The 12,169-nt window shown below is 41.5% G+C and overlaps 1 protein-coding gene and 1 non-coding gene across 2 annotated transcripts in view; one reads left to right on the top strand and one right to left on the bottom strand.

Annotated features, from left to right (window-relative positions):
* Positions 1-861: 861 nt before the first annotated feature.
* Positions 862-933, bottom strand: TRNAE-UUC. Its single transcript has one exon. It is a non-coding gene; the product is annotated as a tRNA-Glu (tRNA).
* A 2,403-nt stretch (positions 934-3,336) lies between these two features.
* The window catches only part of LOC121922947, a gene marked incomplete at its 5' end in the record, with an annotated part of 30,534 nt that continues 21,701 nt past the window's right edge, over positions 3,337-12,169 (top strand). The window contains 4 exons of the mRNA XM_042452908.1: positions 3,337-3,418; positions 3,927-4,019; positions 4,819-4,946; positions 8,086-8,232. Coding sequence (XP_042308842.1) covers positions 3,337-3,418; positions 3,927-4,019; positions 4,819-4,946; positions 8,086-8,232 — 450 coding nt within the window. The remainder of the gene's footprint in view (positions 3,419-3,926; positions 4,020-4,818; positions 4,947-8,085; positions 8,233-12,169) is intronic.

Consider the following 12,169-nt stretch of genomic DNA (forward strand, 5'->3'; position numbering starts at 1 on the left):
TTTTTACCTTTTTAACTGTATTTTGTTCTTTTAACACTTAATTTGTTTTAATATTGTAATAATTTAATTCTAGTTTAATGTACGTGTTTTGTATGCTTTTAATTGTACTGTGGCGGGTTGTTTTGTTTTTTTAATATTTGTAAGCCTCCCTGAGTTCCCAGTTTTAGAGAAAAGATGGGATATAAATAAATATAATAATAATAATAATAATAATAATAATAATAATAATAAAATGTTTGTGGTGTATGTGTGTGTAAACATGCCAAGAACTGTCCTGGAATCCATTTTGATCAGGGATAGTACAGAAAAATTGGTGGTTGGGGGGATAAATGTCAGATAAATTATTATTATTATTATTATTATTATGTTAGGGAATTATTATTATTGTTTTAACTCGGAGTGTTTTAAATTTGCCAGCCGCCTTGAGTCCTGATGCTGGGAGGAAGACAGGATATAAATGAATAGAATAATAATATTAATAATATTAATAATAATAATGCTTTCTTAAATGTGTGCAGAGGTAGCTCAATGTACATTGCATTGCAAAAGCCCAGCCTTGAGGTTGCTGATGTGTGCAGACTGCCATCTTAAATATAGATATAAACATATAGTGGCATTAATTGGCTGATTGCTAAAACTCTCAGGAGTGCATTTCTGGAATGCAATGGTGGAACTTGGTTCCAAAAACCATGGAAAGGATATTTTAGGCTAAATGGCTAAAATCCACACAACAGGCATCATGTTGGAGAGAATCTGTGTCAAAAAGCCCATCTTCACCTTTTCAAAGGCAGTTCAAAGTTGTCCTCTTGTTTTAGCAAAGTAGATTGAGTTTGTTGTTTCAATTAAAGAAAAATCAGACCTTTCCCATACCGGGAGTCGAACCCGGGCCGCCTGGGTGAAAACCAGGAATCCTAACCGCTAGACCATATGGGAAGGACGCGTTGCACTAGCTTTCTCCGCTGGGGTCAAGGCCGGGGAAGGGGAAAACAAACCCAAAAGCCTGCTCTCGCCCGCCACCTACTGGGAGAAAACGAAGAAAGCAGCAGTGGTTGAGCACATTTTCCCAGGTAGTAGCATAAAGGTGCATGTTCAGTTTGACACCTCTTTAACTCCCATGGCTCAATGCTATGGAATTCTGGGAATTGGAGTAGTTTTGTGAGACATTTAGCCTCCCCTGTCAGAGAGCTCTGGTGCCACAATAAACTGCAATACCCAGAATTCCATAGCATTGAGCTATGGCATTTAAAGTGGATTGTTTCTGCAGCCCACCTGCATGGAATGGACTCCTGGAAACATATTCAGGGGTAGCTGCGTTGGCCATATAGCAAAGTACAATGACATTCAAAATCCACAAAACAGTGATACCTTTATTGGACCAACCAAAGTGCACAAAATGCAAGATGCAAGCTTTCGGAGCTCCACTGGGTTCTTCTTTGCCTGACGAAGAAGACAGTGGAGCTTTGAAGGCTTGCATAATGTATTTTGTGCATTTTAGTTGGTCCAATAAAGGTATCGCTGTTGTGTGGATTTTGGATGTTCTTCTACTTTGCTATCGAATATTGGGATTGGTAGTTTTACAAGGTCTTTAGCCTTCTCTGATAAAGTGTGCTGGCCAGGGTGACATTCAGGAAGAATTTCAAAATGTCCTCTGTTATGAGCATGGCAAGGAAGCATGGTTTTACATTTACCTTAAGTGTTTTTTGCTTTTGTTTGGAAATGCTCCACATATTTTCCTGAAAAGCCCTACATTTTGTGGTGCCTTGTCCTCCTTTACGGGTATGACATCCGGTCACGCTGGTGCCTCACCAAACTACAAATCCCAGCATTCTGCAAGATGGAACTAAAGTGGTGTCAAACTGCACTATTGCTCCAGTGTAGATGCACCCTAAGTCCCTTTCATTTGAACGAGCACATCCTTTTTCACATAAGAAGAGAGGCTTAGCAAGCAATGTGGGGCGGTGTTTGTATTTGCTAAACTTAGCCTCTCCTGGGCACACTGCTGCACTGTGAAGCTACACAGATCTCCTCCTCACTTTCATGGGATCAACTCCCAGGATGGTATATATTTCCCCCTTTCTCCAGTCTGTCCTTAAGGGTCAGGCAGGGAGATAACCCAAGGGAAGGACTATTTAATTGCACACACCTGGAAAGGTATAAGGCTGAGATCTTTAAAAGGCAGGTTAAAATCTCCTCTGGAGTTGATTTTGTTCAAGGGGAAGTTTGTGAGCGGTTGTTGTTATTTATTTGGAGAGATTTTATGACGTAGAAGCCCTTATCCTGGCAGTGTTCTGGCAAAATGGGGTGGTGTCTTGCAAATGCAATAAGGTGAGTTTGGGGAGTTGGAAGGGTGAAAGATGGTATCTTTGGCATACAAGAGCTGAGGTTGAAAAAGTCACACAGGACCCAAACAGACAGGCCAAAATAAAGCTGCTTCAGGTCATTTTGGAGGTATGCTGTTTAAATGATGCATGCATCCTAAAAGGCTGGAAGCCACGCCAAAGCCATGCTCCAGTCCTAAGGACTGGAGCACAGCTTTGGCAACAGCTTCTATCCTCTTAAGAAACATGTGTTATTTAAACAGCATACTGTACCTCCAAATTGACCCAGAGCAGCTTTATTTTGGCCTGTCTGGGGCCCGCAGTTAACTTTTTTATGCCAGTTTCCCAAAGTATGCAAGGGAATCCTGTACAGATTGAGGCTCCCTTATCTGAAAATGCTTGGGACCAGAAGCGTTTGGGATTTTGGAACATCTGCGTATACATCGTGTGTTATATTAGAGATGAGACCCGAGTCTAAACACTACATTCATTTGTGTTTTATATACATCTTATACCCGTAGTCTGTAGGTAATTTTATAGTTGTTATTGTGGGTCTTAAAGTTGTTTCCAACTTAGGTGGCCCTAGGTTTTCTTGGCAAGATTTGTTCAGAGGAGGTTTGCCCTTGCCTTCCCCTGAGGCTGAGAGAGAGTGATTTGCCCCAGATCACCCAGTGTTTTTTCATGGCTGAGCTGAGAACCAAACCCTGGTTTCCAGAGTTTTAGTTCAACGCTCAAACCACACTACGTCACTTATTCACAATACAGTATTGTTAATAATTTTGCGTGTGAAACAGAGTTTGTGTATAGGCATTGCAAAGGATTACTACCTCAGCTACCCATGTGAACAATGTGAGCCTATCACAGTTTTCTTCTGGGGCTGAGAGTGTGTGACTCACCCAAATTCACCCAGTGGGTTTCCATAGCCAAGCAGGGAATCAAATCCTGATCTCCAGAGTCATAGTCCAACTTTCAGACCGCTGCACCATGCTGACCTACATATCTTTCCTTATGTTAATAAGTCCTTTATGGCTGTCTTTTTAGGCTGTTCCTTATTGCTCTTCTGCTTCCTCCAGTATGGCTTCAATTTGTTCCTGTAACAGGTACTGTGTTTTGTGCCTTCAAGTAGTTTCTGGGTTATGGTGATCCTAAGGTGAACCTATCACAGGGTTTTCATTGTAAGATTTATTCAAAGAGGGGTTGGCTTTGCCTTTCTCTTGAGTCTGTGGGAGTGTAACTTGTTCAAAGTCACCCAGTGGGTTTCCATGGCCAAGCAGGGATTTGAACCCAGCTCTCCCAGTGTCCTAGTCCAACACTCAAACCACTACACCACACTAGCTTTTGCAACAAGTCTGGACAGGCAAATACAGAATATTTATATTTTAACAAGTGTACTTCTAAAATTCTTCACCTTGGGTCTGGTAGGGCAAGCACTTCAGATTCACAGCAAGGAAGATAATGGGTGATAAAGAGTTGCCTCAGCTGTTGTGTTGGGACCATGGCCTTCACCAAATCTTTACCAGGCCTTACTCCCATGTAGACCTGAGTCTGCAAGACAACAGAGGCCCATCTTCCTCACACAATCCCTTCCCTTTCTTTGCCCTCTTCCAGGTCAGGTCGACGTGGAATGTCTGGGTAGCCTTGCCAGACTCAAACTGAATTCGGACTATTTCCACAACAAGTACATCAGCTTTTCTGCAATTGGTGAGTCTCTTATCTTCCTGCTGCGATGGGTGAATACCCACAATGAAATTGTGTTTCTGTCTAATATACTTTCTCCCATCCTGCAATGGAGAGTTGGGTGCATGCTTGCTATTGCTACCCAAGAGAACCATGGTTCTCCCAAACTAGTTTTGGACAGTGGTCAGAAGTTGGCTTCTCCTTGCTTGCCTTAGACCACCATTTTAAGGAAGCATTAGATGGAGCTGCATTATGTTTCCCACTGGTGTATCTTCTTGCCACCATTAATCTGCATGGTCTTTTTGCTTAAAGGTGCCCCAGCATTCATGCCCTCCAACTGTCCTGAATTGGCAGGGAGACTCCCAATCATCCCACTTTTTCAGCTGTTTTTACAGTATCCCAATCTCTCTCTCTCTCCTCCTCCCACCTTCTTCCTTTGTCCTCCAACTACACTGCTACAAACTGAGGTCAAAATGCAAAAGTAGTTCATACCCAATGAACTCAGCAGCAGTAAGGGAGGAAAAAGGGATGGAATCTTACCCTTCCCAATAAATGGAGGCAAAAGCAAACTGTTACAGCCTCTCTCAGCTTGTGTGTATTTCCTCATAAATAACATTTGCTATCTTGACCGCACTAAAGTTGTTTGGGCACATGTGTCCTGGTTTCATTCTGTGACATGTTGATGGGTATGAACCTTGAAGGTATCTAATTTAAGTAGGCTTAATTGTTTTCCAGAACACAAAATGTTGACATTCTTCAGTCCAGATGAGTACTCTGAAACTGTTGCCCCTTTCTTCAGTGGCCAATATATTTGTTCTTCCAGACAAATTTGGCAGGTCTTGGCTGATAGATGGAGTCCAGGCTACAAGATGCGGATACACCATCTTCCAGGATGTCTGGGGAAACATCGAGCTCCGTGCCTCCCTGCTGGGTTGTTATGCTCAGATAGTGGTATGTAGGATGGGTATGTCAATGTCATCAGGACATGAGCCAGACCTCTGGAAGGCTTGTGAAGCAAACGTTATGCTGAATCAAGACAAATTGTTCAGTTTAGTCAGGCTCTTTACTCTAAAGCAGTCGTAGCCAGAGTGTGGCCCCTGGGGCCCACAAGAGTCAAGAGTTTATGTCCTTAATGGCCTCTAGATGTGTGGAGGCATTTTGGACACATTCTGGGGGGTCCTAGGCCATTTTAGGCCCAGAGGAAGCCCTTAAAAATAGAAATTAATAAGAATTGATGTGGGTTGACCTGTTGCAAAAAAAGGGACTCTCCTGGCCTTAAAATAGTCTGGGTGGAAAATCTGACAAAAAAAGCTCCCCCAACCCTTAGAAAATGTGTGAGAGCAACTGGATCTATTATCTGCTTCTTTTTCTTCTGTAAATCTTATAATCTGTTGCAGTGCTAAGCTTTATGAGCTCCTAACTTCAGCCTCTTCCTGGATATAGTTTTGGTTAAAGCCATGGGTCCAACCCATGCATTACCCATCATGTTTAGTAACTTAAAACTGACTTGTGGTGCTGTAGTTCAGCTATAAACAGCAAGCCCCACCACTGAAATTGAAGTCCATGTTCCAGAGCAGGCTCCCATCAACCTGGAATGTTTTAAGATTCCAAAACCCCCCAGTCCCAGAGAGCATGGTTCAAGGTCAGGAATGCTTGGACTTGTAATCCAAAAAGAATTTGTCAAGCATTAGGTTTGGGAAAGGCTGCCTCAGGTTTGTGTCATCTCTTCGTAAGGGAAAGATACACGTTCAGGATTGTGCTATTCAGCCTTGAGACCTGTTGAATAGTAACAGAGTACACCTATTTACTGAACAGGTGCTGGGGCTGAAGTTTGAAAGCAAGACTGTGAACCATGCAACCCTCCAGATGTTGTTGGACTGCGGCTCTCAGAATCCCTCACTGTTGGCTATATAATAGCTGGTGTAACCTTCAGTTCAACATCTGGAGAGCCACATGATTCCCATCCCTGTCCTAAAGTTATTGTGGGGTAATGCTGGGAAAGAACATGAATGGGCTTAGTTCTGAAAGCTTGTCCACAAGGGATTAATTTGGATCTTGGGCAGAAACCAGACAATGCTAACCCGTAGTGCTTCTAGCGAAATAGAGAGCTCCTAATATTGCCCTCTCAAAATATTGTGTGTCCATTCCATTTTTTTTCTTTTAGATTTTGTGGGGGGGAAATAGACAGAAGTGATTAGAAACATGGGAGAGTTATAAATGGAAGACAGTGTCACCTGACACCTACCACAAAAAATGTAAATGGAGCATGGTGACTGGATATCACAAGACTTATGACAGACCTATTAGCCTAGCACAGAGAAAGGGAATGTGTAGCTCACATCTTGGACAACTTCAACATCCCATTAAGTATGAGCCATGCTGGGTGGAGCTGATGGGATTTGTCGGCCAAACATCTGGAGGCCAAAGGTTCCCGACTGTTGGTGTACCACCTGCATTATTTCTGTCTCATGGACATCTCAGTTTCTCAGCCCTGTTCTCTATCATATGCTTAATTTCAAAAAACCCTTCAGCACCTGTCCTTGCTTCCAGTTTCTAAACAGTTATCTGAATACAGTAGGCCCTTGTTATCCACTAGGGTTTGGTTCCAAGACCTCCAGTGGATAACAAAATCTGTGGATGCTCAGGTCCCATTAAATATAATGGAAAAGGAAAATGGTGTCTATAAGTTAAAATGGAATATCAATGTTTGCTATTTGGAATTTATACTTTTTAAAAAATATTTTCAAGCCGTGAATGCTTGAATCCATGGATAAAAAATCCGTGGATAAGGAGGGCTGACTGTATATCTTGCTTTCTCTGGCAGAAGTATCTTAATCCTTAGTCTGTCGAACAACACTGCTCCTGTCCCCAGGGCCTATGCATGAAATCCAGCCAAAGTGACAATGTACATTTTGTATATAAATGTTGGTCTGCAAACATTCTTGCAGACTGGCCCACAAGCAGTTGAAATTTTAAGTTTAAACCAAGGATGCGGAACATGTAGCCCTCCAGAGTTCTTGAACTGAGACTCCCATCATCCTTTAGAAGGACTATTAGGATTCTTTCTGAAGAGTTACAAGTTTTCACTCTTCTGGTTTTAATACGTACATAATTTAATCCATCATATTCCCTAGGAACATAGCTCTTATTGGTGTAAAGGCTTTAAGTACTGTTACAGGTGTACCTCAGTTGGGTATGATTGCTTTAACATAAAATTTGGTCCAACATTAGAAATACAGTTGGCTCTCTGTATCCATGGATTCTACTTCAAGAGTTTCAACCATCCATGGCTTAAAAATATACATTTTTAAAACATTGAATTTGCCATTTTATATAAGGGACACTATCTTACTACAACACTGTATATAATGGGACTTCAGCACCCATAGATTTTGGTGTCCATGGGGGATTCTGGGAACAAAACCCAGTGAATATCAAGGATCCACTGTAACATAGAAAGAATAAAGAACAGGTTTGTGCACTATAAAACCAAAGAGCAATTCGACATGTTTTGGCAGCTTCTCCCCTCCCCCACCTCCAAAAAACCCCCACCTAACAATATGCTCATGTCAACCAGGTCAGGTATGCCTTGCATAAGTAAACAAAAATACTTTGGGCCTTCTAGAAAAAAAGAAGACCACATTACAGATGCAGTCAAAGAGTCAAGCACCCAGAATTTGCAACAGCTGAGCACGTCTTTTGATAATTGGGTGACTTGCAGGTCTCTCATTCATAAGGTCACAGTAAGTCAAAGTCAATATTGATGGCTGTTACTAACAAGACCAACAGTAACAACAACCACTTGAAGACTTTTTCCAAAATACCTTTTTCACTAGACTGCCCTTTTTAATGATTCTTAGTTTGGTGGCCAAATGTATAATCTTTTTTTCTTCTTTAACATGCTGGGAGATGGGGCATGGTCTAACATACTATTTAGCATGTTTAAAAAAACAACTTCCAGCTAGACACAGGATGAGGAGGAAAAGGGAGGGTTGCGAAGCTTCAAAAGATATTGCAAGCAGGAGCTGCTTTGTCAGATGCTTGTTCACCGAGCTATGCCTGTACTCTATCCCCACACCTTTATATTCAGGATGATCAACGTTTCACTTTGAACATTCAAATTACGGCAGGGATGGATCCAGAGATGCGTGGTGCCGTTGTCCTCAAAGTCCCAGTGAGCTGTTCCTATGGCCCTTGGCAACCCAGGGAAATAGTCTGTGAGGCAAACTATATGGAGGTAAGTTTAGAAGGAGGCCAGACAAGCACCCTTAAATGCTTGGGGAGTGAGCCTCAAAATGATGGCTGCCTACTTTAGGCATGAAAAGGTTTTAACCTGGTAGAGTTTTCACATAAGCCATTAGCCATGGACTCAGATTGGGTTTTTTGAAAATCTACCTCTGGCATGCCTGTTGTTGGGTATAAACATATCTGGCTTGAACACAGAAGATGGGAGCAGCTTTACCATCAGGTAGAGTGAGGCATCTGTCTCAGGTGGCAAATGCTGGTGGGCAGCAGGATTAGTCCCTTGGCTATTATTTCTAAGGCTCCAGCACCATTTCCTCCCCTCTTGGAGAACCAAGCTTTATTTTTTAAAATGATTTTTATTAGTCATTACTCGAACAGACACAGTTCTTACAACACAGTATATAAAAATATACATACATACAGAATTCTGACAACATTTATAACATCTTCGCACTCCATATCTTATTCATTCATTTAACTTAACTTTCAATCCTCACTCATTACCTCTTGTTCTTACAGACTTTTCAGTTTCTTTTCTTAGCTTATAAATGCAATTTGCCTTTCCTTGAATAATTCTTCTGTTTGGGAAAACCAAGCTCTATGCGCTACCCTGTACCGCCTAAACCAGCCTGTTGCCTTCAGGTGTGGTGGAAACAGCAGACCCATTGGCAGCACTACAGACAGGCTCAAGCGCCTGTCCAGTCAGCTTCTGTATACAGATGAGAGTGGGGCATCCATCTTGTTCTTTGAGTCAGATAGCAAAATATTTTGTGTCAGCCCTGATGAGAGAGACAGTGAGAGAAATTTGCCTTGAAGTAATAAATATCAATGTTCTAATGTTAAAAACATACTGGTGGGGAAATTATCTGCAAAGGATCACAGAATCATATAATTGGAAAGGACCCTGTGGACCATGAGGTCCAACCCCTACTCAGTATAGGATCTCCAGCTAAGCTGTCAACCTCTTTCTGAAGACGTCCAGAGAAAGAGACCTCACCACCTTTCTTAAGCCATTGGCTCCACTGCTGAACCACTTTTACTGTCCAGAAATTCCTTCTAAAGCTCAATTGAAATTTGCCTCCTGTAACTTAAAAGTTTAGACCTAGTTCTACCCTCTGAGAGGCAGCAGAAAACAAGCTTGCACCTTTCTCTCCATAGCAGCCCTTGAGATATTTAAAAGGGTGCAATCATGTCACCCCCCTTGGTCTTCTCTTCACCAAGCTGAACATGCCCAGCTCCTTTAACCTCTCATACATTTTGTTCTCCATACCTCTTATCACTGTTGCCCTTCTCTGAATTCATTACAACTTGTCTATATACTTCTTAAAATGAAGTGCCGAGAACAAATCCTGCCAAGAAAACCTGGTTTGCCTTAGGATTGCCATAGGTCAGAAATGGCATTAAGGCACACAACACAAAGAACTGAATGCAGAACTCCAGGTGAGGCTGTATCAGTGGAGAATATAGTGGGACCATTACTTCCCTTGACTTGGAAACTATGCTTTTGTTAATGCAGGTTAAGAAAGAATTTGACTTTTTTTATTGGAGCATCACACTGCTTCTACTTGGTTCAACTTTTGATCAACAATAATCCCAAGGTCCTTTTCACATATGGTACTGCTAAGCCAAGTATCCTTCCTTCTGTATCTGTGCATTTGTTCATTGGGGCCTAAATGTAGAATTTGTTTCTCTTAAATTTAATTTTATTAATTTCAGCCCAGTTCTCCAGTTTGTCATGCTCCTCTTGAATTCTATTACTATCTTCCAATGCATTAGCTAACTCCTCCAGGTTTATATAATCCACAGATTTGAAAAGGACTTCCTCCACCTTGTATTCTAAATAAATAATAAAAATATTAAAGAATGTTGACCCAGGACAGATTCCTGCAACATTCCATTTGAGACCTCCTTCTAATCTGAAATGCAGCCACTGATGACAACTCTTTGAGCACCGTTTTCCAACCAATTATGGATCCATCTGATGGTATTTCCATCTATTCCATGTTTAGTCAGTCTGTTAAAATATTGTGGGGAGCCTCATTAAATGTTTACTTTGGCAGGATTTGTTCTTGACAAACCCAGGTCGGTGTCTCCTAATCACTGTGTTGTCATCAAGATAGCAAATAGCATTGCAAATAGATTTTTGTACAATCAATTCTAATGTTTTTCCTAGTATTGAGATTGGGCTGACTGGTCTGTAGTTTCCTGGATCATCTTCTTTTGCCTTAGAAGAGAGACAATGTTTGCTTGTCTCCAGTCCTCTGGCACTTCCCCCATTCTCCAAGATATCTAAAAAATGATGGCAAGTGATTCTGCAAGTATGTCAGCAAGTTCCTGCAGTACTTTGGGATGCAGTTCATGTTAAGCTCAGGGGTATACTCTGTTATGGACACAAACCACCAATTATCCAACTAGTCAATTCAATGCTGTGTCAAAGTAAGCAAGAGTCTTCAGCTTACATAAAATATTTAAACTTATTTTTTCAGAGTTTTTGTAATGTTGCATAATTTTGTAGGGTTCTCCCCTCACTGAAATCTTGCCTGAATTCCTGCATTATTCCAATATCCTTCTTTGTGGCACCTTATCAAACAGTGACTGCAAATGTCTAAATTAATCTTGCCAGGTTTTCATAACAGCAATAAGGGACAGCTGAAATTCCCGACCTGCAGAGTTGACAGTCAGCAAGTAGTAATTAGTGAGTTTGTGTTCTACCTAAATACCAGATGAAAGTATTGATTTCAGTTAATTCATATGTTGCTCTATAAAAGTAGCATGGTGTCTGTGTGCATAAACGTACAGGATGCAAATATCCTTTATGATAGGCCCATACCTCAATAGTCAGGATTTTTTTAGCATCTTATTCAGTCTATATAAAATGAAAAGCTTTTCAACCCTCAGATGGGGGGAGGGGAAATATCCCTTCTAATAAGGGGTACCTGCCAGTCTTAAAAGAACAAGCTTTCTGATCCTCACGTAGAGGACATACCAGGAATGCTTGGTAACTGTAATCTAAATACCCATGCAATGATAAGGGCTAGATGCATCACTTTTTTTAAAAAAATGAAAGATACTGTTATCAAAATCTTGATTCTGAACCCATTCCCTCTCATCAGATTGCAGCATAGAGACCAAACTGCAGTGACACCAGTGCCTTTTGCCAGGCTTTGCCCTGGTGACAAAACTAATCTAGATATTTCCTTCACTGAGGTGGGTACGCCCTGCCCAACAAGTCAATAAGGTGTATAGTTTGAAAAGCTGGTCAAGTTATTTTGGTCCCAGAGGTAGAAAATCCCGTAAGTGTATCTTTCCCTGCCTGGCAGTAAAATTATTGAATTAATGAATTTCCTCGTCTTGCATGACATTCAAAACCAGCTGCCTGAGGCAGTCATTGCACTCTTCCTAATGGTAAGGCGTTTCCTACCTAATGATCTATTATATTTCCAGATCCTGAAGCAGCAGAAGACAGGCCTAAGAAAATAAGAGGAGCATAGCAAGATCCCATCAAAATTTTCTTTAGCACAGCATCCAGTTTTCCAGTAAACCAACAGATGCCCCAGTGGGAAGCAGACAGGCAGGATATGAATGGCACAGCAGCCTCCAGTGCTTGTATGTCGCTGTTGTGTGTCTTCAATTTGTTTCTGATTTATGACAACCCCATCATAGGGTTTTCTTGGCAAGATTTGTTCGGAGGGGCAGGGGGGTTGCTTTTTGCCTTCCTCTGAGGTTGAGAGCGTGTAACTTGCCCAAGCTCACCCAGTGAGTTTCCATGGCTGAGCAGGGATTCAAACCTTGTTCTCCTGAGCCATAGTCCAACAGTTGAACCATTATATCACATTGACTCTTCTGTGCCCAATACTCAGATACATTTCACCAGAGGTCTCTGTCTAGATCCATCATGAAAAACACTACTTTAATATGTGTGTCTGTTT

The sequence above is a fragment of the Sceloporus undulatus genome, chromosome 2, assembly GCF_019175285.1.
Source record: "Sceloporus undulatus isolate JIND9_A2432 ecotype Alabama chromosome 2, SceUnd_v1.1, whole genome shotgun sequence".
NCBI classification, from domain to species: Eukaryota; Metazoa; Chordata; class Lepidosauria; order Squamata; family Phrynosomatidae; genus Sceloporus; species Sceloporus undulatus.